General features: G+C 42.2%; 1 protein-coding gene across 10 annotated transcripts in view; it reads right to left on the bottom strand.

The window, feature by feature from the left end:
- Positions 1 to 27562, bottom strand: part of OPCML (opioid binding protein/cell adhesion molecule like) — a 1344396-nt gene that overhangs the window by 670568 nt on the left and 646266 nt on the right. For 4 of the 10 annotated variants that reach the window (XM_088800810.1, XM_088800805.1, XM_088800809.1 and 1 more), the window contains exon 1: positions 5939 to 7079. In XM_088800810.1, coding sequence (XP_088656936.1) covers positions 5939 to 6336 — 398 coding nt within the window. In that variant the 5' untranslated portion in view covers positions 6337 to 7079. Of the gene's footprint in view, positions 1 to 5938; positions 7084 to 27562 lie in introns of those variants that run through there. The other 6 variants (XM_088800813.1, XM_088800811.1, XM_088800806.1 and 3 more) reach the window with 4 other exon arrangements.

Below are 27562 nucleotides of genomic sequence, written 5' to 3'. Positions count from 1 at the left end.
CGATGTCAGAGGGGTAGTAGATTGAGGGAGGGTAGTTATCACTTTGTGAGGGGTATAAATGCCTAACTATTACATTGTTTTGTACACCTGAAGCTAAAAAAAAAAAAAAAAAAAAAAAAGTCCTCCCTGGGAAGGTCAAATAAGACTTACCTGGTTCCTCCTCTCTGCATCTCACTGCCGAACCCCATCAGGTCAGTACCCCACACTTGCCAGTGCCACTCTCCTCCCTGGCTCCCTCAGAGCCAGCCACAGAGGACGCACAAGAAGAAGGCCAAAGGCCTTCTTAGAAGTGAAAGGAAGGGAAATAAGAACTACAGGACTAAGGCCAAAAAATGAACAAAATGTCTTAGATCAGAGCTGCGGAGTTTGCCAGAGCAATTCAGAAAGCTAGGAGGCATATATTTTGTTGTTTTGCTGTGTTTTGTTTTATTAGCTTCAGACGTACAAAACAACATAATGATTAGACATTTCCACCCCTCACAAAGTGATAACCCCATCAAGCCTACTACCCCTCTGACACTGTGCGCAGCTATTACAATCCCATTGACTATATTCCCTGTGAAAACTTTAAAGCTTCTTCTCCCATGCCCTGCTTTGGTTTGTGGTGTGTGGCTTGTGGCATGTGTGTTGGGGGAGGCAGATGCATACCTACCCCTCAGGGATGGTTGAGTCAGAGTGTAGCCAGCTCTGCTGTTCTGGGCCTACTGAATCCTGCAGCCACACCGCAACCTGACATACCACCTTGCCAGGCAGAATGGCTGGGCAGCCTGTCTGCCGCTACTGCCTCCCTGCCACGTGTGTCTCCTCGCATCCACAGCAAGGCAAACCTCCGCAGAGACAGCCTCACTTCTAAACATATCGCTCTACTGTTGCCGAGAAGATTCCTCTCAACTCTGCTGTCCAGCTCAGTGCCTTGCCCTCAGGGATAGTGAAGCCGCTTGTATAGTTTCAGATTAGATTGCAACTAATGGTGGATTCAACTGTCCCCTCTCGCAAAGGATTTGAGCAGAATCCCTCAGGCTTCCAAGATCTCTAACCAACTGCTGTGCTTGAATGTCCCGGCATCATATTTTGAAGAGAATGAAACCCTTTAAACATAAGTACTTCATTGCTGCATAGGTAATAATACACTGTAAGAGACTGTGTCCGGTAAAGATGGATGAAAGCATTCAACAAATACTTACCATTTTCTTCCTTGTATCCATCACAGTATCTGTACTCAGTCCATAAGGCATTGGTCCTAACCATCGGGAGCTCACAGTCAAACCATAACCACCCCTAAATGGCAGGTCCATGGTGTATGTCAGCTAGAACAGAGATCTATTGCGAGTGCTATTGGAATTCAGATGAGGGTAATTCTTGACTACCAACTGAAAGCAGGATGCTGAGTGGAACTGGGAAGAAATGAGTATTTTTTAAAGGTGTGTATGTGTGTGGGTGTAGAAGGGGCAGATGGCAGAGCAGATGAAACTGGAAAAGACTGATCATACTATAGGTTGTTATTGAAGAGCTCCATGTAGCAGCAGTAATGACTTGTACATATATGTTATTTTACAGTGAACAGAAAAATGCCATATACTTCACCTCACCTGATGCCATAGACTAGGCAGAGGTTTCTCCCACGTGTATACAATTGAACTGAAGTGCTCAAAATCATGTAGTTAGTTAGTGGTAGAATAAGAACCGAGCACAGGTATTCAGGCCCTGGGCACAGTGCTCTTTCTCAAGTTCCAAAGCATCCTTCGAGTGGTAAGGTACACACCAGCATGGAGGAGACACTTACATGGGGATAGGACAACTGGAGACCAGCCTTGCCCAGATGCTCTGGAGCAGGAAAGGGCTTTCGAACAGTGGGTCTCAACTCTGCCTCCACGTTAGAAATTCTGGAAGAGATATTTTTTAATGACCATACCTATGCCTGACTCCAGAGATTTTGATTCCATTGGCTGGGAGCCTGGAGGTGGAATTTTTGAAAAGTATCCCAGGTAATGCAAGTGTGCAGCCAGGTCAGCAGCGCCACTTGAGGGGCCCCTGTGGACCTGCTCTGCTTCAGTGTCTTTTCTGTCTTCATCTTCCCAGACCAAGAGCCAAACCTTTGACTTCTCCAAGTCCGTATTCAGCTTTGGCAACTTATACACTGAAACGCAAAACCATGCTCTTGTTTTGAATAACCTAGTGGCTACTCTGATTTTTCTAATTTACACACAAAGAAAAGCTGCTGATCGTGAGTGCAAAATACAAAGAAACTCCCAGACAGACAACAGAACATTGCCATTGGGAGCTTGACTACCCCACTGCTTCAGCAGAATCCTGCCGCTCAGATTACCCCTCAGCAGTAGGTAACTCTCAAACACTTGGTTCCAAAAGGATTAGCTCAGAACTCCAAATGAAAATGCAGGGGCATTTTAGAAAAGAGTTATTAAGCATAATCCCAGACCAGCAATCCTGGATCAGCAAAAATGGTTATCCTGCCATATACAAAAAAAGAACCAGTATGTCAGTGGGGACTTTTCCCACCTAGTGGGACAGCAGCAACTCCTGCCTTCATTTTACTGCACTGCCTCAAATTGTTCATGATGTGGTCCCAGTGAGGGACTAAAGCCAGTTTAGTGGAGATTGAGGCCCATGAAGAAAGCACATCTGGCCATCATCCGTGCAACTGAAATGGCTTAATCGACACCAACTGACCACATTAAGTATCCTGGGCTCCTTTCCTGATGTGGGCACTGATTCAGACACAGGACTTCTAGAGACTTGTCATATCTAATCTAATGGAAAGGCACAGAACATTTTAACCCAACAGCGGATAATTATAATGAAACGATTCTGGCCAAGAGGGCCCATTTGTAATAATGAATTCAAATCAGATTCATAGAAGCTATAATTTAGCCATAGTGAATACAACCTTCATTTTCCACATCTTCTCTCTTCCAAGAGGCAAAATAACTCAATATTCAAATAATTATTTTTACTCTTCAAGTAACCCTGTGAAGTAGTTATGAGGAAGATAACATTGCCTCACTTATATAAAATGAGTTTTATGCACGTTCAGAACTGCAGTGTCGTCTTTGGCACATCAGTTCCTAACATCCCTCAATGCAATCAAAGACCTATCACACATGAAAACTGATATCTCCAAGGAAGGAAATCATTCTCTCTAAACCGAGCAATTTCTCACTGGGAAATTCAAAGTAGGACCCAGCTCTCTCCATTCCTTTGCTTTTCCTACTCGGTCTTTGGTCTCCAATGTGACTTCATTCAAGATTTAGACACAGGCTTGGGATACTTTGATGCAGAGGAGTCACATTTGAAAAGACTTTCTGTGGCTGATGGGTGTGGAACCATGCAACTTTTTCAAACATTCTGAATATTTGAGGCATTCAGAACACTAAATTCCCAGTGGGACATCTGTAAGGAGATTAAAGAGTGACTATACTTAAGAATCACATTTTTCAAAAAGGAAAAACACAATACAAAATAAAACATGACATGTTTATCTCGGGTTGAGGATATGAACTTCCAGAGACTGGAAGCATGGGACCAACAAACAAGTTTATCATTGAGATGGGAACAGAGCTATTAGCTAATAAACCAAAGGAGCATGGAGAATAAAAGAGGGGAGACTGGGACCCCCAGACATCTTCAGAGATATTTATATTATTTTAAGAAACATTGTGCTAGTAATGAAATTGGAACCTTAAAATATCAGGGAATAATAAAAATTAAGTGATGAAGTAAAAAAAAAAAAGAAAAACACACGAAAAACAAGAGATAATGAATAATAGGCAAAAGCATATAAAATGGAGGCATCTGATAAAAATGAAGGAAGTAATAAAAAAAGAATACAAGAGGTAAACGAAAAGGGAAAAGAGATTAAAATATGGACAATGTGCTGAATTCCTCTATTGCAGGGCAAATTATACAGATGAGGAAGGGCAAAATCAACATAAGACATGTGCTTACTTTTTTAAAACGCAAAGTATACAAACACGTAATAGATAACAGTTATACTTGAGCATGCAAGGTTTTTTTCTCTCCACAAAGCACAAAAGGCAACTATTCAGCTTTTCCTTTTTTTCACTCCCATTCCCATTACCAAGCCCAGCTGCTAAACATTAGAATTGAAGATCATGAAAACAGGCCAGCAGCTAATAAAACAAACAAACAAACAAACAAATACATAAATAAATAAAATAGAATTTTTAAAAAGTAGATGGAAGCTGGCCCTCTGGTGGTGGAATAGTCTCATTGCATCCTGAAAAACAGCTCAAGTTTTTGTTTCTGCTTTAACTTTTAGGAGCAGAAAGAGGACAGAGGCTCTTTTAAAGGTCATCACTGAAGCGTTATTAAATGCTGGGCATCTATGCAACAAGCAGGAAATTAGAAGCTAAAGAAAGGTGCATGCCAGCATCAACATTCCTTCACTCCTACTAACATTTACCAGACTTTTCTTGGTAAACATGCGTTGTAGCCTGGGTGCTACTCCTAGCCTGGGTGCTACTCCTATCTGTGAGCTGACTCGTCCACTGCAAATGTGCAACTTACAAGTCATTTCTCAGTGAGAGGACTCCCAAACCTTCTTTGAGGCAATGGAAATAGGCATATCACACTTTACTCTGGGACAGGTTGAGGATGCCACATGGCCAGGAGGGTTTCCCTCCTGCTATCAGAGGAGTTCTACCTCTATTCTCTTTTTCCTTCTCCTTCTAGGGCCCCTGAGCACCACCAGACAGGATCCTGGGACCTCTTCTCTCACTCAAAAGAAGATTCAGCTGAGAACCACCCAAAGTGGCATGACTCCAACCTAAGCCCTTGTGCTTAGGAAACAATAACTGGTGTCCCAAGAGGCCTTTCTTTCCTTCCCCAGGAAGAGGCTTGTCTAGGTGCAGAGAGTGTTCAACCAGCAGAGCCAAGGGAAGAATAGGAGGGACACCCCACCCTCCTATTTTACTTGGAGAAGCCAGGCTTTTTGGCTGCAGAATCTGGGGCAGAATGTTTTATTTTCACCATAACCATCAAAGTCATAGACAGGGCAAACACATTCACCCTGTGTACAGTGTGAGCCCGAGTTAAGCTGGGACGTCCCTGAAGCTGTCTCCTAGGACCAGAACTGCCTCATTAAAGGGATAAAAGATGATATCTGCTGAGCTGGTGGAAAGTGGTGGCTGCATTTTTATTAAAGTCTCTGCTGCAGCAGGTCCAGTCCCAAAGGTTCATATTCCGAGAATCTCTACCCCTCTGCCTGGAGCATGTAAGTGATTCTCTGTAACTCATTAAGGTAAAACTAAAAGCGTTCCTATTGTGCTTTTCGCACAGGAGTGATGTCGCTGCATAAAAGCTATATGTTTCCTCTCCTTGGCCTGAGCCTGCAAAGATAAAACTGCCCTCATAATTTATAATAGGGCCCCAAGAGCACCACACAGGGTTGACACGGATGGCTGCGTTTGAGCAGACTCATAAAGGGCCGTGGCCCAGCACTAGCAACTCCAGAGCCTGGAATTTTAGGTATCTCTCTGAAAGGGGCAAGTCAGCCCATCCTGATCATTTTCCTGCCTCATCACATACCTCCCTGTCTGTGAGAGAGCCACCAAGGCACCCAGCCATTTAGACTAAGCCCCAGGGTTTCAATTCCAGGGCGCTCATGTTCTTATCTTGGTGCCAAGACAAAAGTGAATACTAGCCATGTGATGGAGTCACAGTTACAGGGAGTCCCAATCATGGACCTCAGTGTCCTCTTATAAGATCCTGGAACAGAGAAGCTAGAGAAAATGACACACTTGTCCAGGAAAATGGGTGCCAGCTGCCACCTCTCGAGCCAGCAAAGGCCCTGTCACATGCTCCAATCCCTCACACAAGCCTTCTGTTCTCTCTCTTGTTTGCCCCTTTCCACAGAATCACTTAGGAGGGACTCAGTCCCCCGCTGCAGACAGCTCCCTACCTGAGGGTGGCGCTCTCCCCCTGCCGGACCGTCACGTTGTCCATAGCTTTGGGGAAGGTGGCATCTCCGCTGCGCACGGGCACTCCTGTGGGTACAAGGAACAGCAGCCTGAGAGACACGACCACGAGGCACTTCCAGGGCAGGAAGAGGTACCCACAGACCCCCATCCTCGACAGCCACAACTTCCCAGAACGCCGGCAGCGGCACGGTCCTTGTCCCCTGCCCCACACACCAGCGGGTCTCAGGAAGTGGTGTGGGAGAGAGGAAGGGATGGAGGAAGCCAGGGGCACAGAGAGAGAAGGAGAAGAAACGAGTCCAGGCTCTCCGGAGTCTAATGATTCGTCCTCAAATCCTGCCTCAGCTTTCCAGCCTGGCAGAACCAGACGCCCCTCCTGCATCCAAAAAGAGCTTTCTTGACGCTCCCCTGGAGAGGAGGGAGGCAGCCTGGAAGGGAGAGGAAGAAGGAAGGTGCAGGGATGAAGGTCACAGATTGCTCTTTCTCTGCCTCTCTCTTCAAGATGCTACTTTAAGATTCAGTTGGGCACGTTCTGCAGAGGTCTGGCATCAAAAGTTTATAACCCAAAGAAGTCAGGCAAGTGTTTCTGACATAAAGCAGATGTCATAAAAAGCTGCTGCTTCAAGGAGAGGAGAAAATGTTTTATTAGATCACACATATGTATAGATATATTTATCAACAGCCTGAGTCTCGAATCTGGCACCCAAAGGCGGTAAAAAGTTCCACGGCGGGGACTGGCGGCCGGTTCAGGGCGCGATCCTCCGGCGCCGTGGCTGTCCTCCACCGCAGCCGGGGCGGCGACTGGCGGCCAGCCCGACCCGCGCTCCCAGCCGCGGAGCGCCGCGCGGCGCAGGCTCCGGGCGCAGGGGAGCTGGGCGGACGGCGCCCCCGCCTCCTCCGGGGACGCGGCACCGGACGCGGGGACGCGCGGACGCCACGCTCAGCGGCCGCCCCCGGCCTCCGCGCCGCCTTCCTCCCGGGAGCAGCCCTGACGCGCGCGGGCCCCGACCGCCGGGGTTGTCATGGCAGCAGCTCCATCACTGACCGCCACTTGCTCCGGTGCCCGCGCTGCCCAGTCGCGCGGACTGAGCGTTCATTCCCGCGGGCGGGCGGGAGCGGGGCGTGGGCGGGCGCCCACCTTAGCACCAGCCGGGTGAGGCGGGTACTTCATCCGGCCCTACCCGCGCCGACCCTCAGAGCCAGCAGGAGAATGCTGCGCCCTCCCGGTGGCTCCCCTGTTTGCAGGCGGGAGGGAGTGGAGTGCTGGGGAGAGGAGGGAAGGCGGGCGAGGGATTGCCGAGGAAAGCGGTGAACTGACGCTCGCACCTTCCCTCCCTGGGTGCCAAGCAGAAGTTGCCAAACCCCGCCCTGTAGAATTGAACTACGTTTCTCAAGCCCGGTAACTGATCCGGTGTGCAGGTCCCCCACTCTGCCTGCCCCTTGTCCACCTGGCCAAGCGACAGCCCCGTTCCAGGGCAGAGCTTTGTTCTCTCTCTCTCTCTCTCTCTCTCTCTCCTCCCCCCCCCGCCCCCCGCAAATCTTAATTTTTTCTTCCCTCACAATATGCAAAATAGTCATGATCCTACTCCATGAAAGAGCTGAGGGTTGGGGGGGGCGAGGTCCTAAAAAGTACTAAGACTGCTTTTCATAAAATCCACCCATAATCACCACATGAAGTAGCACCATAGTGGTATTGGGAGGGGACTTGGTGATCCTGAGGCCAGTCTGTTTGGGGCTCAGCTTAATTTCTTTCAGTTCTTAACTCCAGAGCCTAAGCTTCTCTGGGGCCTGTCAAGAGGCTTTTTTTCGCCCCCCCCCCCCCAGAAACCACCCCTCATTGCATATCCTAATTTAATGGCTGTATTATCACTTAATGGTTCTGATGTACATTTGTTTTATTGTATTCTTTCTCAGATTGTCACAATGAAATTTAATGCAAAAATAAGCTTTAAACTTTTACCATGTATCACTTTTGTTGCCCAATGATACAAAGGTGTGCTACCTGGTCACAAATAAATACCATCCTCCTGTAAAATGGTAGCCCACATACAGTTTTAGTTCTAAAGTTTTTAATTAGAGCATCACACCTCCGGAAGAAAGGATACTTGTCACTAGTTTTGCCATATATGTTTTGTTATAGTGGAAAACACGTGCCAGTTCCTTTCCACAAAGCAGATATTAATACAAGCAGGAGAGGGGCAGAACACTCATCCTCGAGTTCCTGGGCTACAGGGCTGAGAGGAGTAATGAAGCTGAGAGGAGAGTCTGAGTACTGAGATAGCAGCCACACCACTTATTTTGGGTTTTAATGACACAAAACTTCCCTAAAGATTTGAGTGGCCCTGGGTTTTCTGTACACACATTGCACCTAATCCTCTAAACTCTGAGATGCACTTGTCAATTATCACCGGACTGGAAAGGCTTTGTCAGTGCTGTAACCTGTGTAAAGCTGAAAACATGAGACAGTGCTTATGATTTTCTTCAGTTACAGAGTTTTGTATCTTGAACACTGGAGGTGGTAGCAGTGGGGTTGGGTCAGGCTGCAGTTCCTGCCACTTGGTTGTAGGGTACTCAGATGGCGTTCCCATGTCCCTGTTGGTTCTAGTGTTTCTTGGGAGATGTGAATGAGGACAGTTGCTAAATACTGAATCAGCTCGTGAAGGATTGTTTCTGATGGAATTATTGGGGCAGAAAAGAAAGGACAGAGCATGAGATTCCACATGAGAAAAGAAGAGCTGGGGCAGAAAAAGAAGAGAGGGCGAGGTTGGTTAAAGGGAGGCCTTATATAGTCCTAATAATATGTAACAGATCCTGTCCTTGAAGAAGTAATAAATCAAGTATCCATTTTTTTGCAAGACTGGCATCCTGCAACTATACATATCTGGAGTCCTAGGGAGCAGGGTTTTGTGTCTATTTTCTTTGGTAAGTTGGCTTCCTATTTCAATATTTGTGAGTAAGCAAATGGGCTGGTGAATCAGATAAATAACTGCATAAAGTTTGCTCTTTATGTTAATCTAAGTCTACAACTTTGTCAGGGAGATTTCATTCAGCTGTAAGGCATTGTGAGACCCTGGTACATCCATTTCTAGACTAGAAAGCCAAACCAAATTGAAATAGGAAAGAGAAAAAGAGGTGAGTTGCACCATGAACAAAGTAGTTTATATGAGGAGTTTTCTATGAAATGCTTAGCTAAGTACCATGCTAGGGAGACCTCCTCACCCCCCACCCCCGCCCCAGTTAAACTACTCTTGGATATATGACAACATATATTAAGACAAATTCTGTGAGGACAAATTAGAGTACTGACTCAGGGTGTTTGTTCTGAAGTTGGGTTGTCTCTTCAGACTGACTCTTCATCCTTCACCTGTGTGCATCGTACCTTAGAATATCTATCTCACCATTCTTGTAGGGCTTGAGGGTGTCTTGAAATGTCTCCAAGAATTTGTTTTAAGGTTTGGTAAGATCACAGACATGGAGATAACTGCCTTGGAAGAAGTTTGTTACTTCACATTCCCAACAATGGGGTGCCCATCATTCCATGCTGGGCCACATGGGGAAGCACCAGGGTGAGTCAGGAAGCATAAGGAGTAAGGGGAAACCAAGCTCTGAGCTTTTATCATGGTTTCCACAAGAAGGAACAGGTGAGGCAGGGTAGACAAGCTTGAACAAGTTTGGGATTGGCGTGTTTGAGTAGTTGTGGCAGGCTCTAGGCTATAGGAGTGGTCTCTAGTTGTCTAGTACCTGGCCCTGGGGTGGGTTGGGCAGGGGGCATATTGGCATGCTGATGAATGACAGTTGGATAAAGGAGGTGGTTGGGGGATATCGGTTGGTTTGCATATGAAAGAGGTGCTGAAGGCCAGTTGTTTGCTATCTCTAGGAATTAGCTAGCTTCGAGATTAGCAAACCCACAAGATGTCCCAGCATCATAAAATACAGAAAATTAAAAAAATAAAAAAAAACACATTAATACAGGGTGACAATTAATGAAGTAACACATGCAACACATCACCAAAGGAGCTGGCACACGGGATGTGTTCCGTAATCATAAATTATGATTATATAGCATAACTGCCACTTTCCTTTGTTCGTAACTTGTGATATGTAAAAAGATGCCATTAAAAGAATGTGAATGTTCTATGTACAAACTAGAGCTTCAATTGAGACCTATGAACATAGGCAATGGTGATGGAGAAAATTGGAGAGGTAAGGGGCTTATTTGGGAAATACCGTAAAGTTTAGGACTTCCTAAGATTTTGTATGTGGGAACTGAGAAAAAGAAAGAGATGGAGGATGACTCCTAAATTTGGGTGGTAATGGGGTGGTACAGTTACCTGAGATGGGGGTGACTCCAGAAGGAGTAGGAATAGAGCGACAGGAGTTGAAAGAGTGAATAAAAACTCTATGAGACAGCGAAGTGGAGATGTCAGGGTGGCAGTGGGAGAAAGGAGTCTGAGGACTCCTACAGTGAGGACAGAGGATACTGATGTCTCATGTAAAACCTGCTTTCAAGCTTAGTGGCAAAAAAAGGTGTAAAATTCTTTCTGAAGTGTGTGTGTGTGTGTGGTGTGTGTGTGTGTGTGTGTGTGTGTGTGTGTGTGTGTGTGTGTTGGGGGGGCATGTTATCAATGGAACCCACATCCCAGATCTAGAGACCCCTCTGCCTTTGTTGCCTTTGTAAGTTAGAAACAGACCCCCTCCATCTTAAACCTTAGAACCTAAACTATTTCACTACTTTCAGTTTGTCTCTTAATGTATTTCCTTTGTTTGGTCGCATCTCAGCTTTCAAGAGTACATTCTAAGATTGTTTGGGAATGAGGCCATGAAGTTATCAGTATATTTTTAAGAAAATGCTGCTCACTTACCCTTAATGTGTGGCACGTGACCCAGCAAAGCTTGTGTCTGCTGTAACTTCCCAACTAGGATCTACCTCCATTGCAGTTCCTTCCTTGTTTTACAGTGTAGTGGGTAAGACTAGGAAACGGATACTGGATTCAGAGCTTTTATTCACTCTTTCAACCCCTGCCTCTCTAAACCTGTTCCTTCTGGAGTCATATCCATTACAGGTAATTGTTCCACCCAGTTACCAACCACTTCTAAAACTTACTTCACAATGTCCTTCACTCTGCCAAGCCTCAATTTCCCCATCTGTAAACAGAGGCAATGATAGTAATGAATGTGTACAGAGTGTGTGACTGTTGGATGAAATATTTCATGTAAATTAATCAGCATCCTGCCTGGCACTTAGTAAACATTAGTTCTCATTACCTATAGAAAGTGGCCTAATTCCCCCAACATCACAGGTGAGGATGGCTATTGGGGAATTCTGGATCCAACAGTAATGTCTGAATTTATCTAATGAAAATTGTATCCATTTGTAAAAGCAATTTCAAACTGTGTATTATTCATAAATAAGCAAAACTTACAGCTTGTGTTTATCTGAGACAAGATTGCACCCAGATGCTCTGTGTGTACATTAGGAAGAAACATGAAGTAAAATGCCTGTGTATGGTATGTATTTGTTATAGAAACCTACCTAACTCACTAAGGACCCAGTGGGTGGAAGGAATGAGGAGGCATTGTGGCTTAGCTTGAAGTTGGCTTTCTCTGGGCTCTCAGAACATGGCAGTGTAATATACTAGAAAGGTTTGCTAGTGAACGGAGAAGCAAGGATTGACTGGGCTATCCGTTTTTTGGCTCAAGGAAGTTCTGAGAAATGGAAACATGCCAGAACACAATACTTTGGATGAGACACAAGTAGTGTCCTCTTTAAAATTCAAAGCAATCTCAGTATAATAGCTACTTACGTGATCAGTGCTAGATAAAAATGAGGGACATCATTTTGCGTTGTCTTTTTGCACTCTTGCAAACTGAGGCAAGTACATGTCAAATGTTTTCCTAGTCTGCTGCCGGCCTGACGCCAGCTAGATTTCAAGTCAGTTAAATTGTAATGTGCTCCTCTTTCTGTCATAGATTACATCACATCCTTTCTAACACGAGATTCGTCTGCTTGGGCTAATGAAAAGTACTAATATTGGTCATGAATTAAAATTCAAGCTTCATATACCAGATCTGTGGTATAAACTTATAAACTCCGTGATCTTGGGCACATTACTTATTCTGAGTTTGTAGCTTTTCATCTGTAAACAGGGTTAATAACAGCTTCTTTACATGTGAACGCTTCTCCAGCAGTCCTGGCACAATGGCAGGCATCAGTGATGGCCGATATCATTTCCTCTTTTCTTTGCCAAAATGACAGAAACTGACCAGAACAAAAATAACCCAATGGACAAACAAAACCAACGATAACAACAAAAAACATAAGGCCCACAAGATTTGTGCTATAAAATGATCTGTATGAGACCCCAGACTGATATTATGATCTACTGATAGCTGTAGAATCCAGGTAATACAATTCCAGGTTACTATCTTACTCTCTTTCCTTCAAAGTGTCTGTGTGCCTGTGCATGTGTGTAACTGTCTCTGTTCCTTTAGAATTGAAAGGTCCCTGAGAGCAGGGTGTTGGCTTTGCCCATCCCTGATTCCCCTGCTATGAGCTAGAGCAAATAAATACCAGCAGACATTTGCTGCATGAGAGAACCTACGTCTGCTCTCCATAGTCTGTAGAAAGTTAGGGAAGAGGACAGCCGAGGATCCTACTGCATTCCCACCAGGGACTCTTCTTACCACACTCTCATTTCCTCCCTGGCTCCCAAACTCCTCAATGGTGTGACATCACAAAGCATCAACTGTGTTAAAGCATCTCCTTCTAGAAAGGCTGGAGAGTCCTATAAAGGGACCCATTTCCACAAGCCATACAATAAAATCAGCCTCATTACTTTACAGTCACACTCCATATACTTCCACAAATCAAATAACAAAAACATTATATTGAGACCTACAAGCCATAAAATGTGTTTTTTAAATGCTCAATAGGAGCTATTATAGTCTAACCCCTCCTGAGTCTCACTACAGCTTCCATTGTGACAGATGGAAAATGGATCATTCCACCCAGAGAACCAGAGTGTGGAGGAGAGAATGTGTGTCAGGGGTCAACTTGCCTGGCTCTAAATCTGGACCTGTCACTTAGGAGCTGGGACCTTAGGAAATGGGCCCGACATTTTGGAGCCAAAGTTTCCCCATTGGTTAATTGGGCAACCCTATGTTTTTCTTTCTTTGAAGAATTAAAGTCGTATGTGAGATACCTAGCGGAGGGGTTGGCATGTAGTTACATGTTCAGTAAGTAGGTGCTCTGATGCTACTTAACCTGGGCTCTATCCCCTTCCTGCTAAAATGAACCTGATCTCTCTTGGTCTTAAAGAGGAATTAAAACTGTATTTTATATTATATATTGGTTACTTGAAATCTTATTTCATTTGCCAAACTTTTCTTTTATTGTTCATTTATTTATTTTTTTACTTTTGGTTAATTCATTCTTTTTTTGACCAAGATTCATTGACTATCTAGGCACTTTGCTGGGCCTGGGGATACAAATAATGCTATTTACCTGCCCACACATGAAGTTTATAATCTAGTAGGGTAAATAAATCAGTAGCACCACATGATAAGATTTAAAATAAAATTACGCAAGGCTATACAACAGCTCAGAGTTGGACCATCTAAAGTAGATTACTGTTCTTGGAAAGTTGCTGACTCCTAAATTCCCTTTTAAAGACAGAGTAGAATTGAAGCTGCCGTTTGGTGTCTGAGAGTGGCAACTGAGTGGATGATATTACCAATCGTAGAGAAATATTAAGAATAGTCAATACTGAGTGGAGGGTGATGAATCACAAATATGAAACATAAGGCGATAATGAAACATCCAAGTAAAGATTTTTGTTGGCATTTGGGTTTAGGTGGTGAGCCTGAGAAAGAGACAATATTTAGAATTATAGATTTTGGAATCATCTTAGTATAAGTGGGGTCAAAGCCCTGGGTACTAATGAAATTGCTCAGCGAGAACGATAGCGTGAGAAGGAAGCATTAAGTGAGAATTCTGGGCAACACAAACATTGAAGAGGGGAGTGGAAGAGCTCAGGGAGGATCGTGCCAAGTGGCCAGAAAATCAGTAGGAAAATCAGGAATCAAGAACCTCGTAAAATCAGGGAGGAGACTAAGATGAGCAGTTAAGGGTGTCAAATACGAGGGAGTTCAGGTAAGTGAACGATGGGCGATCATGCTTTTGGTCTGGCACAGTGGAGGACACTGGTGACTTGGCAGAAGTGGTTTCCCCACAGCAGAAGTTAGGTAGGAATGAGCTGAGGGAGGACGAAATCCAAGGAGTGGAGAAAGCGAGTGTGGCCCAGGCTTTCCAGCTCAGCCGTGACAGAATGCGAAAGGGGAAGGTACGGGCTCTAACTGGACAGAGATGTGGGACTGTTGTGTTTTGTTTTATTTCATCTGCAGCGTGAGAGACTTGAATACTGATATACGGTGACCGAGGAGAAGAGTTCCTCGGAGGTTTTGTAGACCCACCTGTTCTAATCACAGCATGGTGTGCGTGCCTAATTTTAAATACATATGCATAGGATGAATTGTTTCAGGTAAGAAGCTCCATCTCTGGACCCACTCAGACAAACCCACCAACCAACATTTAAAAAATAAGGACACTGACCATCATCAGCATTATCATCCTACTATGTGCCAGACACTAGTGTACACACCTCATAGATACTATCTAATGTAATCCTTTTGACATTTCTATGAGGAAGGTATTATTATTATTAGACTAAGAAACCAGTGCATAGAGAAGAAAGATTACTCCTACTCATTTCTAGGAAGTCAAAGTAGAAAATGCCTCCCTCACAATTCACTGCTATATCACTGGCACCCACAGCAGTCCCAGGCATACAGCAGACTGTCAATAAATATTTACTCAATTAATAATAAAAAATAGTTATGTATCTCCAACCCATATGCTGCAATTTCACAGATAATCTAGCTATTCAAGATTCACATACCAAATATTAGATAATCAAAGATACTTGTCCTCGTTTGGACATTGGTTGAGATTTTATTGGCAGCAATTCAGCTTGAGGTGAAGAAGAAGAATGAGAGCAGTGCAGTTTGTATCACTCAACTTTCTGTGCCCGGACACTGCTGATGTGGGACCACACTATGATTTATAGTATAAGAAGCTCATCATGGAAGGAAAGCAGGTGGCTGTACCACATGGCTAACAGGCAATATAGGTAGGCTTCAGATATTAGTGTCCTAATTAATAAAACATAACCATGTTAATCATAAACAAAGCTTCTGATTTATATAATCATAGTGGTGCATGGTAACTCAGCACAAACAGTATGCCTCTCATAAAGTATTAGATACCAGAGTCCAGCCTTGATTCGTTTATGTGTACACATTCTCAAGCTAGCATACGTGCACGTGTGTTCTGGTCACATTTTAAAATGTATTCTGTGTGTGTGTGTGTGTGTGTGTGTATTTTGGTCAAAGAAGTTTGAGTATTTTGTACCAGACAAATTCTGCTAACCTATAAGCACCATCACTACCACCACACAGATTTCTGGGATTTGTCTCTGCACAGCCTCTTTTCACCACCAATAACACCCCCTCCAACCCCTTAGCACCAACATTTTCTCTGTGATTTCAAAATTTCTCATATCCTCCCACCTGTTCCAGCTCTGGGTCACCTTGCTGGATGGATTCAGTATGACAAAGACTGAGAAAGCAAAAACAAACCAACAACAACAACAAAACACACACACAAAAAACACTACTCTGGATCATGAGGCTCTAAACTGCCTGTGGTGGCAAGAAATGCAGTCCCGAGAACTAGAAAGGGAGAAAACAATCAGCTGTTGACCTTCCCTCCTATAGTCATGAGAAAGTCTTGGGAAAGAGAAAGGGAAAGGATGTGGCAAAGAGAAAGCAGAAGAAAAGGAAAGTAAGGAGCATTACAGCAGAGAGGAGGACGCATTGAAGTCTCATGGTAGTCAAAGTTCTCCAGAGAAATGCAACCAACAGAATTTTATATATAAATATATTCTCTCTCTCTCTGTCTCCCTCCCTCCCTCCCTCCCTCCCTCCCTCCCTCCCTCCCTCCCTCCATACACACACACACACACACACACACACACACACACACACACACACACAGGATAGATAGACTATAGAGAGAGGGTGTATAAATTATATATCAAGTATATATACTAAGAGAAAGAAAGAAAGAGAGATTGTTTAATTTTAAGAAATTGGCTCATGTGATTGTGGAGGCTGGCAAGTTCAAAATCTGCAGGGCAGACCGGCAGGATGGAGACCCATCCTGGGTCAAAGTTAATGCTGTAGTTCAAATCTGAAGGCTGTCTTCTGCCACAATTCTCTCTTTTTCAGGGGAAGTCAGTCCTTTTCTATCAAGGCCTTCAACTGATTGAATGAAGCCCACCCACATTATGGAGGGCTCACTGCTCTACTCAAAGTCTACTAATGTAAATATTAATCTCTTCTTAAAAATAACTTCACAGAAACATCTAGAATCATGTTTGACCAAATAGGTACTGTCACCAGCCAAGTTGACACATAAAATTAACTATCACACATCTCAATTTTCCTTCCCAGCAACCTTCCTAAAATGATTAAAACAAATACTTCTTCAGGAACACCATTGAAAAGGAAAGGGAGGAAAAAGCCCCCCTACCCACTCTCCAAATGGTTTTATCATGGACAAGCTAATGCCTAACTTCTCTTTCTCAAAAGACAAACCCTGATTAGAGTTTAAAGAATTCCAATTGCAAAACACTTGGGAGACTTAGTGCGTTAGTGTGAATGGACTTTACGGAAAGTGCAATTTGTTGTTCCCTTGCACAAGTAGGGGAAGAGGCCCTGAAGCAGGGCGCTACAGAAACAAGGGATTAGATGCCATAGAGAATGAGAAAGAAAACAGTACAGAGAAGCCAAAATAACTTGGTAAGACTCTTACGTGTGCACATGGCTTCAGTTTATCTAGCTTTGCTTTTTTGGGGGTGGGGGAAATCAGAATCTATGTACAATAAGCTTGCATGCAGGCACAGTTGTTGAAGTGCCTGCTTGAATCTGGGGAGGTAGAAAGGAAATTGGGAGAAGACACTTCAGGGAAAGCCCTTGTAAGAGAGGGAAAAAATGAACTCAGCCCTGTCTCATCTCACACAGTGATCTCAATTGTTCTTTCAAAATGAAATTGGGTGACTGCCTGTATTGTGTTCCAGAATGGGGCATCATCCAACAGACTCACTGTTATGTGGCAAATCCCCAACCATCAATTAAGGAATGGAAATAGGGACACGTGTCTGTTCATTCTAAAACTGAGCTTAAACACACTGATTGGACTGCTTGACCTTTAATCAGAAAAATTAAACTTCTAGGAATAGAGCACCAGAGAGAAAATTTAGACTCTACTACTTGTCCTGCTGCTAATGATAATAATAATAACAATAATAATAAAATAACAGTTACTGGAAGCATACAGTGTACCAGATTCTGAGATAAATGACTTCTATGCATAATCTCACTTAGCTTGCCAAGAATTCTAATTTTACAGGTAGAAAACAGAGGCTCAGAGAGGGTGATTTATATAAGATCAGTGCTAAGAGGCAAGATCTTTCTCTAAGGCCCCAGTCTTTTTCTCCTTACCGTGGGCATATCAGAAATTTGGTTCTTTCTGCCTATAGAAATTCCCTTTATTAAGAAACTGGGAATCCCGCGTGTCTGAAAAGCACAACTGTTGTGGTGGAAGTGGGAAGCTGGGTGAGGCCAGGAGCAGAGGTTGAGGATGGCAGAGGTTAAGAGTAGAACAGAAAACGAAGGCAAGATGGGATCCCTGTAAAAGCACAGACTGCTTCAGCTCAGAGTAAAGCAAGACTGTGAAATAAAACTGTCTTCTGCTCTATTCCCCCCATCTCCCTCCCGCTTTCCATCTGTCTGTCTCTTCCCTTTTCTCTCTCGCGCTGTCTCTTCTCCCCTTGCAAATCTTCATCTGCTAATTTCCATCCAACATGTTTATGAATTAATTCCAACACTTTTCTCTCTCTGTCAAGATATTCTGCTTTCTAACCTCCCCCACCGTTTGGCAATGTGTGCATTTTATTCTATAGACTGTTTTTCTGACAACTCCCAGATGTAGTTATTTGCTCTGAAATCTTTGTGTATGCAATCAACCCATGTCCCTGAGGATCTGCAGAAAAGAGAGACCAGGTCTGCAGCTGGACAGCCTTGTAACCAGTGGTGTAGTGCAGTGGGGCTGAGGACCCAGGGGGCCTGCGAGAGGAGAAGCAGGGGAATAAACATTCTGTGCCGCTGGTGACCAGCAGCAAAGATCCCCAGATTCGGAAATAGGGCATATGCTTTCTTCTGCAAGTGGCAAGGGTTTGTCCAAAATGAATCCTCATCATTCTCATCTTAATTAACACAAACAAATGGTGCTGGGCAGGCGGTTCTAAAAATAGTTTTCTTGACAAGGTATAAACTGAGACAGTTACACAAACAGCACATCAAGCTACATCCCAGGGAAACACCTATGCTTCTAGGCACGCTGAAATGGTTAAAGAATAGATTCTGAGGTTTTCACATCTGAAATCAACCACGAATAAGTTCATTTTAAGGATGAGCAACACAAAGAAATGGGTAGTTCTGAAGAGCCAAAGAAATAAACAAATAGTGTACAGAGTGCTGGGTGTGGTACTTTCTATATACCTGCTTGATAGCTAGACTGATTCGTTGGTGGATTGATGGATACATTTAAGGTGGAAGAGCCATGAGAATGCCCTTTGTAGACTTGGCAAGAGGGGGAAGCCAGCACCAAGCCCATTGATATGAGATGTAGGTAACTCCATCACATAAATATGCCCAAAGAGCTGGTGTACAGGGACTAAGCAGACCTGAGTGTTAGATTTGGAGAAATCACTTTGTCTTTCCTGCTTTTGGTTCCCTCAACTGTAAAATAAGTCATTGGACAGGAAGATTTGCAAATCCCCTTTCAGATGTAGTAGCCGATAAATCGGTGACCATCACTGGACCACTGGCCTTTCCAGGAAAATGTTCCCATTTGCATCTCTCTCTGCTTTTGTCTATGCTGCTTCTCCCATCGGAAACACCCTCTTCTGCAGATCAAATTCCAAAACTCATCTTCAAGGCCCACTTCAAATGTTACCCTCCCAGGGCAGTTTTCCAGTTTCCTAGGCATAAGTAATTCCCTCCTCCTTTGCACCTCCTCAAAATTGTATCCTTCCCTACTATAATCTTACTACAATACATCTGACCTAGTTGAGCACAGGACTCTTTCTCTTTGCTACTTTATTAAGAATCAGTCTCTCTCTATTTTCAGTACAAAGCACAATGCTTAACAAAGAGTACATGCTCGATAAAAGTTTGCTAAATGAATGAGTGTGACACTTTCCTGCAGGAGGTCCATTTTCATAGTGGCATTGTTTTTAACTGGATGCTCGTAGCACTGCACAATAGAGGGCTGAGGAGGATTCTTGATGAATCATCTCAGGAAGAAAACTGAACAAGAGGAAAGAGAAGAACAGAAACTAGCCCAATTATCTTACCCCATTCAGGTTGGGCTCTGCCTGCCTGTACCCCCTCCCCCCATAATGGGGAAGACAACTCTTTCCAGACAAAGGAGAGTGGGCCTGGGAACTCACGTTTCTTTGCAATTAGCAAGCTCCCACATGGTAAACGACTAATTTTGCTCGTACATCAGCAGTTTGCCTAATCAGTGATTTCCACTCAGAGCTTGAGGAAAAGGTTTTAAGTCTAGACCATGGTGTGAGAGAATGGAAAATTGTGGTCCAAAGGAAAACCCTGACTGTTATTCTTATATTTGTTATTGAGAGGGCACCTAATTAAGGACATGATCATTTGTTGTTCGTAGATTCTCCTTTGATGTGCAAATCCATCTTTAAAACAAATTTTCACATTTGCCCTAGCTTTGCTATTGCACCTGCACTTTTCTGACCTTAAAGATAACTCACCTTCCAAGAGAAGGCCCTACCAAAGATGGGAGAAATCACTATTTAGATCCATTCACCAGCAGATACTTAATTGCATTCAAACTGTCAGTCTTTCCTTTATTTTGTGTAACATTTACTTTATATCAGGAGCTGTCCGCCAACTTTGCTTTTTCCCTTCAGCACCTCTGGCCTCAGGAGCATCACACCCCACGGATCTGCCTTTTCCCAAGTATATGAGAAACAGACAGAGACTGTTTTATCTGCCAGACAGAACAGCAGCACTGCTTGACAGAGCACATGGGGATCTACAAATGCGGACCTACATCTGTGACGCTTGAACGGCCCCTGTGCCCCAGACCTGGGACATTAGTATGACATTATCCACCTCACATTTAGGACCTCAAAGGCATGACAGGGTGGCTTCAGGTTACTTGGGAAATCTCTATGTCATGCAGTTTTGGATTAGAGAGGGGCTTTGCACGTCATCTTGCCTAACCTGAAGTAAATGCTAAAAGCTCCCATGTGCTATGGCTGACTTGTGGTCATCGGGTTTTGTTTGGAAATTTCCATGGACATGGGGATCACTGTACCAATCTTGAGTACAGGGCAATATTGGTCTTACAACACTGACAGAAGTCTCTTTCCATTAGGATGTTCTTCCTATTTCCATTGACTCCACTATTCTGACCTAGACAAGAGAAGCATGAGGGCGGCAAGGATGCCAAGGTCTAGGTTGTCAGTAAATATTAATTCTCCTTCCTATTTTCATCACATTATTATTATTATTATTAATTGTGACCATGGTTGGTGTTTTATCATTTATTATTATTTTACCTTTGAACATCATCCCTGCCCTAACTAGAACTTGGAGTTAGGCACCTGAGATTTGGGGGATCCCAACTGCGTCTTGGCCCCCCTCTGGTAGTACACAACTAGAGCTGAGTTTAGTTGTTTCCCTACTGGATGTCAGCTCAGGGCAGTGCGTGCGCACTGGGCAGGATCAAGCCTGTGCCCATTCTGTAAGCAGCAATTGTACGTGGGAGGAAAGCCTTCGGTGGCTGGCAGATAAGTCTTTCTGTGCTCAACCCAGAGGGCAAGACGCATGTATACAGCTGTGAGAGGAGAGAGACAGTCCCAGAAACACCTCAGCGTGGGGAGGCAAATGGCAAATGAAGCTGGAGGAGGAGAAAACATAAAAAAAGGAAATAATGCTTTTTACATAGGCCCTGTCTGAATAACGCTGATTCCAAACACACGAAATATTGCTTGACCAAGAAGACAGAATTATCAACTAAAAGCAGGATTCACCATCTCCTTCAACAGCACTGCTTTTCTTCAGGGACATTTTATGGACACACGTGTAACAGATATTAACCTGACGTTATGGTAAGAGTATGGACTTTGTGACCCTTCAGATTTAGGTCCAAATTCTGGTCCCACCCTGAATGTACTAACAAAAGGCATATCCCATAACCTTGCACAGCCTTAGGCTTCTCATCTGAAAATTGAGGGCAGTATAATAATAACACCTATATATTTGGCTGTGAGATGATTTCATGAGCTAGCACGGGGAATGTTTGAGAACTTTGCTAAGATAATGATTGCTGTCCCTTCTCAACCTCTGCACCTCTCACCAGTCCTTTCTAGTACCCGTTCTCTTCCTTCTTCCTTCTTCATCACTATTTTCAAAGCTCAGCCTAGCTTCCATTCTTCCACGGTCTTACAGTCCTCACTGAGGTCCTTTGAACCCCTCCAGCAGGGAATGTGGATGACACAGTATAACACATAACATTGTGTAATATTACTGTCTGCTATCTCTTGGCTTTTTTGAAGGCCAGAAGGAAGGTATTCGTATGCCCATTTTGACAATGAGAAAACAAGATTTAGCAAGTTGGTAAGACAAAATCACACAGCAAGACAAAAAGTGGTAGATTTCAAACTCAGGTCATTTGACTTCCAGTCCTTGTTTTCTTTCTGTTATAATATGTATATTTAGCATTCTTGTTTCTCAAAATTGTTATTCTTATCTGTCTAATTAGATAGTTTGTCTTTCAAAGATATTAATCATTTCCTATACTGCTCTGTATCTCCCACTGCTTGCCACATAGGTGATACACTGTAGAAAACTAAGTTTAGATAACCAGAATTCAAATCTGGACCCTACTATCTCTAAGCTGTGAAACCTAGGGTGAGTTACTTATCCTCACGAGCCTCATTTTCCTCACTTGTAAAACAAAACAGAAAAAAGTAGCCGTCCCACTTTATAGGGTTGCTGTTAGGATTTAATTAATTAATTCTTGTTAAGCACTTAATACATGTTAATCCTCATGATGAAGGTGGACATAGAAATTAGCTACTCATGATCGTCTTCAAGGAAACACATATTGGCCCAGCTGTTGGCAGTACTCTCAGAAGACAGCCTGCAGGGATGTCTTCATCAGCAAAGAAATCACTCCCAAAAGCCGCACCCTTCCCAAGGTGGCCCACCTCAGGTGGCTGTCCAGGCAAAAAATAAAGGCCTGGCCATTTCTATTTAACATGAGGCAACCCTAAATGACCTGGGTCATACCTTGGCCTCTGCTCATCTTGCTTCTGTCCCCAACCCTTTATAATTGTTGATGCCAAGGGAATTCCCTAATAAACCTCTTGGGCACTAAATACCACCTCAGAGAACTCAACTTGGAAAAACCATAATTATTATTATCATCAAGACCATTATGAGCTTCTCCAAGCCTCTGTTTACATACATGTAAATTTACCTCACAGAGTTGTGAGAATTAAATAAAACACCGTGTGTTCTTGCCTGAAAGAGCACCCCACACCTGGTAGACTTTCTGTCTGATAGGCCTGGCACAGCCACGGGCACCTAGTTCTATGCAAACTCAGCAATCAATTGGCCCTTAACATGTGCCAAAAATAGCAGGGTGCAGCAGCAATGCTCTGTGAAAAAGGGACCCCACAATGACCAGGCTTTCTAGATGCCAGAATGGAGGCACTGTCATCTCAGGAATCACTGTCTCTTGAAGCCTCTCTGTTCTCACTGCACCAGAATGGTTCATAGATGTTTGTAAAGGTCCTGAAACCATTTTATGTGCATGTATTTTGTAACTTTAATACATATTGTTTTCCTCATGGCTGAAATTTTTACTTTTTAAATTATTATTATATCCTCATACCAAGAGTAATGTTTTAAACACTTGCCTAAAATATTTTGTGACAAGAGGAAGCATAAAAATAAATAAACGAAAATGAATCATTTGGCCATGATAGGTCCTCAGTTTGGGTTAGAGATGCCGAGTGTGTCTATTAGATGTTAGCATGGCCAGTGCTCTCCTAACTCCACGTTCTCAAAGGGAAAGTGATCATCACATCTGAAAACTCCATTTCCCGGTGTGAATACCTACCTCAAATCCATCCCACCTTACCTCACAGCTTTTCACACTGTGTCTCAACCCTTCTTCTTCCCATTGGTAGAAATGTAGAATCTTTAAGGTCTCCTCACCTTCACTATGAAAGGAAAAGTCAACAAAACTCGGCCAGACCCAGCCAAGCCTGAGCTGACCCTGAGTTCTGCCTGATGAAAATAAGTCCGAAAGCCACTGCAGTGACTGAGCAGGCCACTTAAATGTAGTCAGCTTCAACCACATTTACTCAGCCAAAATACAGTGGACCCTGGCTGAAAATTGGAAACTGAGGAAAAGAAATGAGTCAAGAGACATGTTTCCGAGACAAATGAACATTTAGTCAACTAGGGTCAGAAAAATGAAGAAGGCAGTGTGAATCACCCATTCTTTCAGTACGTGATGCTACTGATGCTAAGCTAAGCCTGAAAGTGAGTTTGCAGTTGTCTAGGATTAGAGTTGGTCATTAATGAATAGCACAATTGGCTAATAAGAAAATGCAGGTAGAGTGAAGGCAGAAGACAAAACCTTGGGGAGCAGCAGCATCCAGGGAGTGAGACAAAGAATCTGAACCAGTGAAGAAGATGGAGAAAGTAGCCTCAGAGATTTAGCCTGAGAACTTAAAGAGGTGTCAGAGAAACTAAGAGAAAGAGAAAGTCGAAATTGTATGTGCCATTCTGCCCTATCATCCAGAATCAAATCTGAAGGACAGATATTAGCCACTACTGCTGGCCACCAGCACACCCTGTTTTTAACCTTGGAATGAGGAGATAACAATGCTAGAGTGAGAAGCCAGATTCAAATGAGTTAAAAAGTCAATTGGATATGGAGTACAGAAGAATATATAGACTGATATTTTAAAAGGTTATATTAGAGAAAGGAAAAAAAAGAGAGCAACCTTAAAAGTGAGGGTGTACTGAGTAAAGTATGTTATTGTCATCCCTTCTGTTTTTTTGAATTTTAATTTATTTTGGAACTTGAGTGTATTTGTAGATGAAGGAGGATGAACAAGCAGCAAAGAAGTTATTTATTTTTTTAAGAGGAAATAATACTACTGTGACACAATGAGGAAGGGGGAAATTTATGTGAAATCTTGATGATCCACTTGGATACCTTTTGGTACTCCCTTGCCAAAGTGTGATAATTAATAGATAAGTGCAGCAGCATTCGCCTGAAAAAGGCTCTCAGGGATGCATGTCTGGGTCACCCTACCAGGTAAGCTGGGACAGGAGCAAGGGACTCCCTGAGGGTGAGAGTATCTAGAATGGAGAGTGGAGGAAAAATAATGAGTATCAGTGGTAATCCCAAAACCAGCCGCAGAGGTGGGCTATAGTTCATCCCATTAACATTCATCTTCTAAGTTTCCCCCAGGAAGAAAGACCCACCAGAATCTGGAGACATTACTCTCTCAACATATGTGAAGGAATAGATCTGAGAGTTTGTGCAACAATTACCAATCAATTTCAGAATATTTCCATTGCCAAAAAAAAGAAAAATCATACCATTTAGCTGTCATACTTAAGAAGGCTTTGCCTAAACCAAGGTCACAAAGATTTACTCCTATATTTTCTTCTAAGAGTTTCATAGTTTTAGCTCTTATATTTATTTTTCTGATACATTTTGAGATAATTTTGTGTATGGTGTGAGTAAGGGAACCAACTTCATTCTTTTGCGTGTAGATACCCAGTTTTCCCAGCACCTTTTCTTGTAAAGAATATTTTTTGGACTCTTATCGAAATCAGATGACTGTAAATGTCAGGGGTTATTACTGGGTGTCTAATTCTTTCCCATTGATCTTCATGTCTGTCCTATGCCAGTACCACACTATTTTTATTACTGTAACTTTGTAGTAAATTTTGAAATTGGAAGTGTGAATCTTCTAACTTCGTTCTTCTTAAAGATTGTTTTGGCTATTCTGGATCCCTTGAATTTCCATATACATTTTAGGATCAGCTTGTCAGCTTCAGCTGAGAACACAGGTGAGATTTTGATATGGATTGCATTGAATTCGTATATCAACTTGAGGAGTATCTCCATTTTAACAATATTAAGTCTTTAAAACTATGAACATGGATGTCTTTCCATGTACAAAGATCTTCTTTCATTTCTTTCAATAATACTTTTAATTTGTTAAATTTATTCCTAAGTATTTTATTATTCTTTTGCTTTTATAAATGATATTGTAATTTCACTTTTGGAATGTTAATGTGTAGTTCTAATATATAGAAATATAAGTCATTTTTTTGTATATTGATCTTGCATCCTGCAACGTTGCTAAACTTTTTTTAAATTCTGTTCATTTTTCAGTAAATTCCTCAGAATTTTCTTTTTTTTTTTAATTAAATTTATTGGGGTGACAATTTTCTATATGTAAAATGATGTTATCTGCAAATAGAGATAATTTTACTATTTTCTTTTCAATATGGATAGTTTTCATTTCTTTTTCTTGACTAATTTTCTTGCTAGAAATTCCAGTACAATGTTAAATGAAAGTGGTGAAAGCAGACATCCTTGTCTTGTTCCTGACATTAGCGACAAAGCATTCAGTCTTTTACCATCAAGTCTGAAGTTAGCTCTAGGTTTTATGTAGATGTCCTTTAACAGGTTGAGAAAGTTTTCTTCTATTTCTAATTTCTTGAGTATTTCATTATGAAGGGTATCGGATTTTATCACATGCTCTTTCTGCCTTTATTAAAATAATTCTATGTTTTCTGTCTTTTGTTCTATTGATATGGTGCATTGCATTAATTATTTTTGCAATGTTAAATCATTATTGCATTATTTGCATAAATCCCACTTGGTCATAGCATGTAATCCATTTTACATAATGCTTGATTCAATTTGCTCCTTTTAAAAAAAAGATTTTAATGCATACTCATGACAGATATTGGTCTGTAGTTTTCTTTCTTGAGATGCCATTTTCTTCTTTTGGCATTAGAATAATACCAGCTAATGAAATTAGTTAAGAAGTACCCCCTCCTCTATTTTTCTGGAAGACTTTGTGAAGCAGTGGTATTAATTCTCCTTTAAATGTTTTGTAGGATTGATCAGTGAAGTAATCTAATCCTAGGCTTTTCTTCGTGGAAAGTTTTAAAATTACTAATTCAATCTCTTGTCTATTTAATTTTTTAAATTTCCTCTTGATCAATGTCTGTAGTTTGTATCTCACTGGGAATTTGTCTATTTCATCTCAGTTATCTACTTTATTAGCCCACAATTGTTAATAATAGTCTAAGAGTCTTTTTTCTATGAGGTCATTAATAATGTCCTTTTTTATTTCTGATTTTACTAATTGAATTGTCCCTATTTTTTCTTGGTCAGTCTATTTCAAGATTTGCCAATTTTGTTGTTTTGAAAAAAACAACTTTTAGTTCCATTGATACTTTTCTATTATTTTGTATTCTTTATTTTACTAACTTTGCATATGAGTTTTATTATTTCATTTTTTCTGGTTGCTTGATATTTAATTTCCTATTCTTTTCTATTGTTTTAAGGTGGAAGACTATATTATTGATTTAGAATTTTTCCTCTTTTTAAATATAGATTTCCATACCTATAAATTTATCTCTAAGCAATGTGTTAGCTGCATCCATATGTTTTTCTACGTTGTGTCTTCATTTTCATTAATCCGAAAATATTTTCTAATTTTGCTTGAGATTTCTTCTTTTTTTAATTTTATTATTATTATTATTAGTTTCAGGTGTACAAAATAATGTAATACTTGGACATTTACACCCCTCACAAAGTGTCAACCCCCGCCCCTAATCTACCACTCCTCCGACATTGCACACAGCCCCCACAGTTCCCCTAACCCCATTCCCTGCGCTGCACACCACATCCTGTGACTATATGTCACAGTTGACACCCATCACTATTCAGCTTCAACTTCAGGTGCACATGACAGCACTCAAGCACCTACATCGTCCATGAAGTTGAGATTTCTTCTTTGACCCATTGGTTATTTAAGAGTGCTTACATTTCTTTTTTTTCTTTTTTTCTTTTTTTTAATTAAATTTATTGGGGTGACAATTGTTTACATTTCTATATATTTATGAATTTCTCAAAAGTATATCTGTTATTTATTTCTATTTTTATTTTATTATGGTTAGATATCACACTTTATATGATTTCAATCCTTAAATTTATGGAGGCTTGTTTTATAGCTTAGCGTATGATCTATTCTGGAGAATGTTCCATGTGTACATGAGAATAATCTGTGTTCTGCTGTGGTTCAGTGGAGTGTTCCATAGATATCTGATGGTTC

Source organism: Rhinolophus sinicus, chromosome 9 (genome assembly GCF_057876585.1).
Source record: "Rhinolophus sinicus isolate RSI-liver-muscle chromosome 9, RSI-T2T, whole genome shotgun sequence".
NCBI lineage: Eukaryota > Metazoa > Chordata > Mammalia > Chiroptera > Rhinolophidae > Rhinolophus > Rhinolophus sinicus.
The sequence above is the reverse complement of the archived record's forward strand: the minus strand, read 5'-3'. Positions and strand labels throughout refer to the sequence as shown.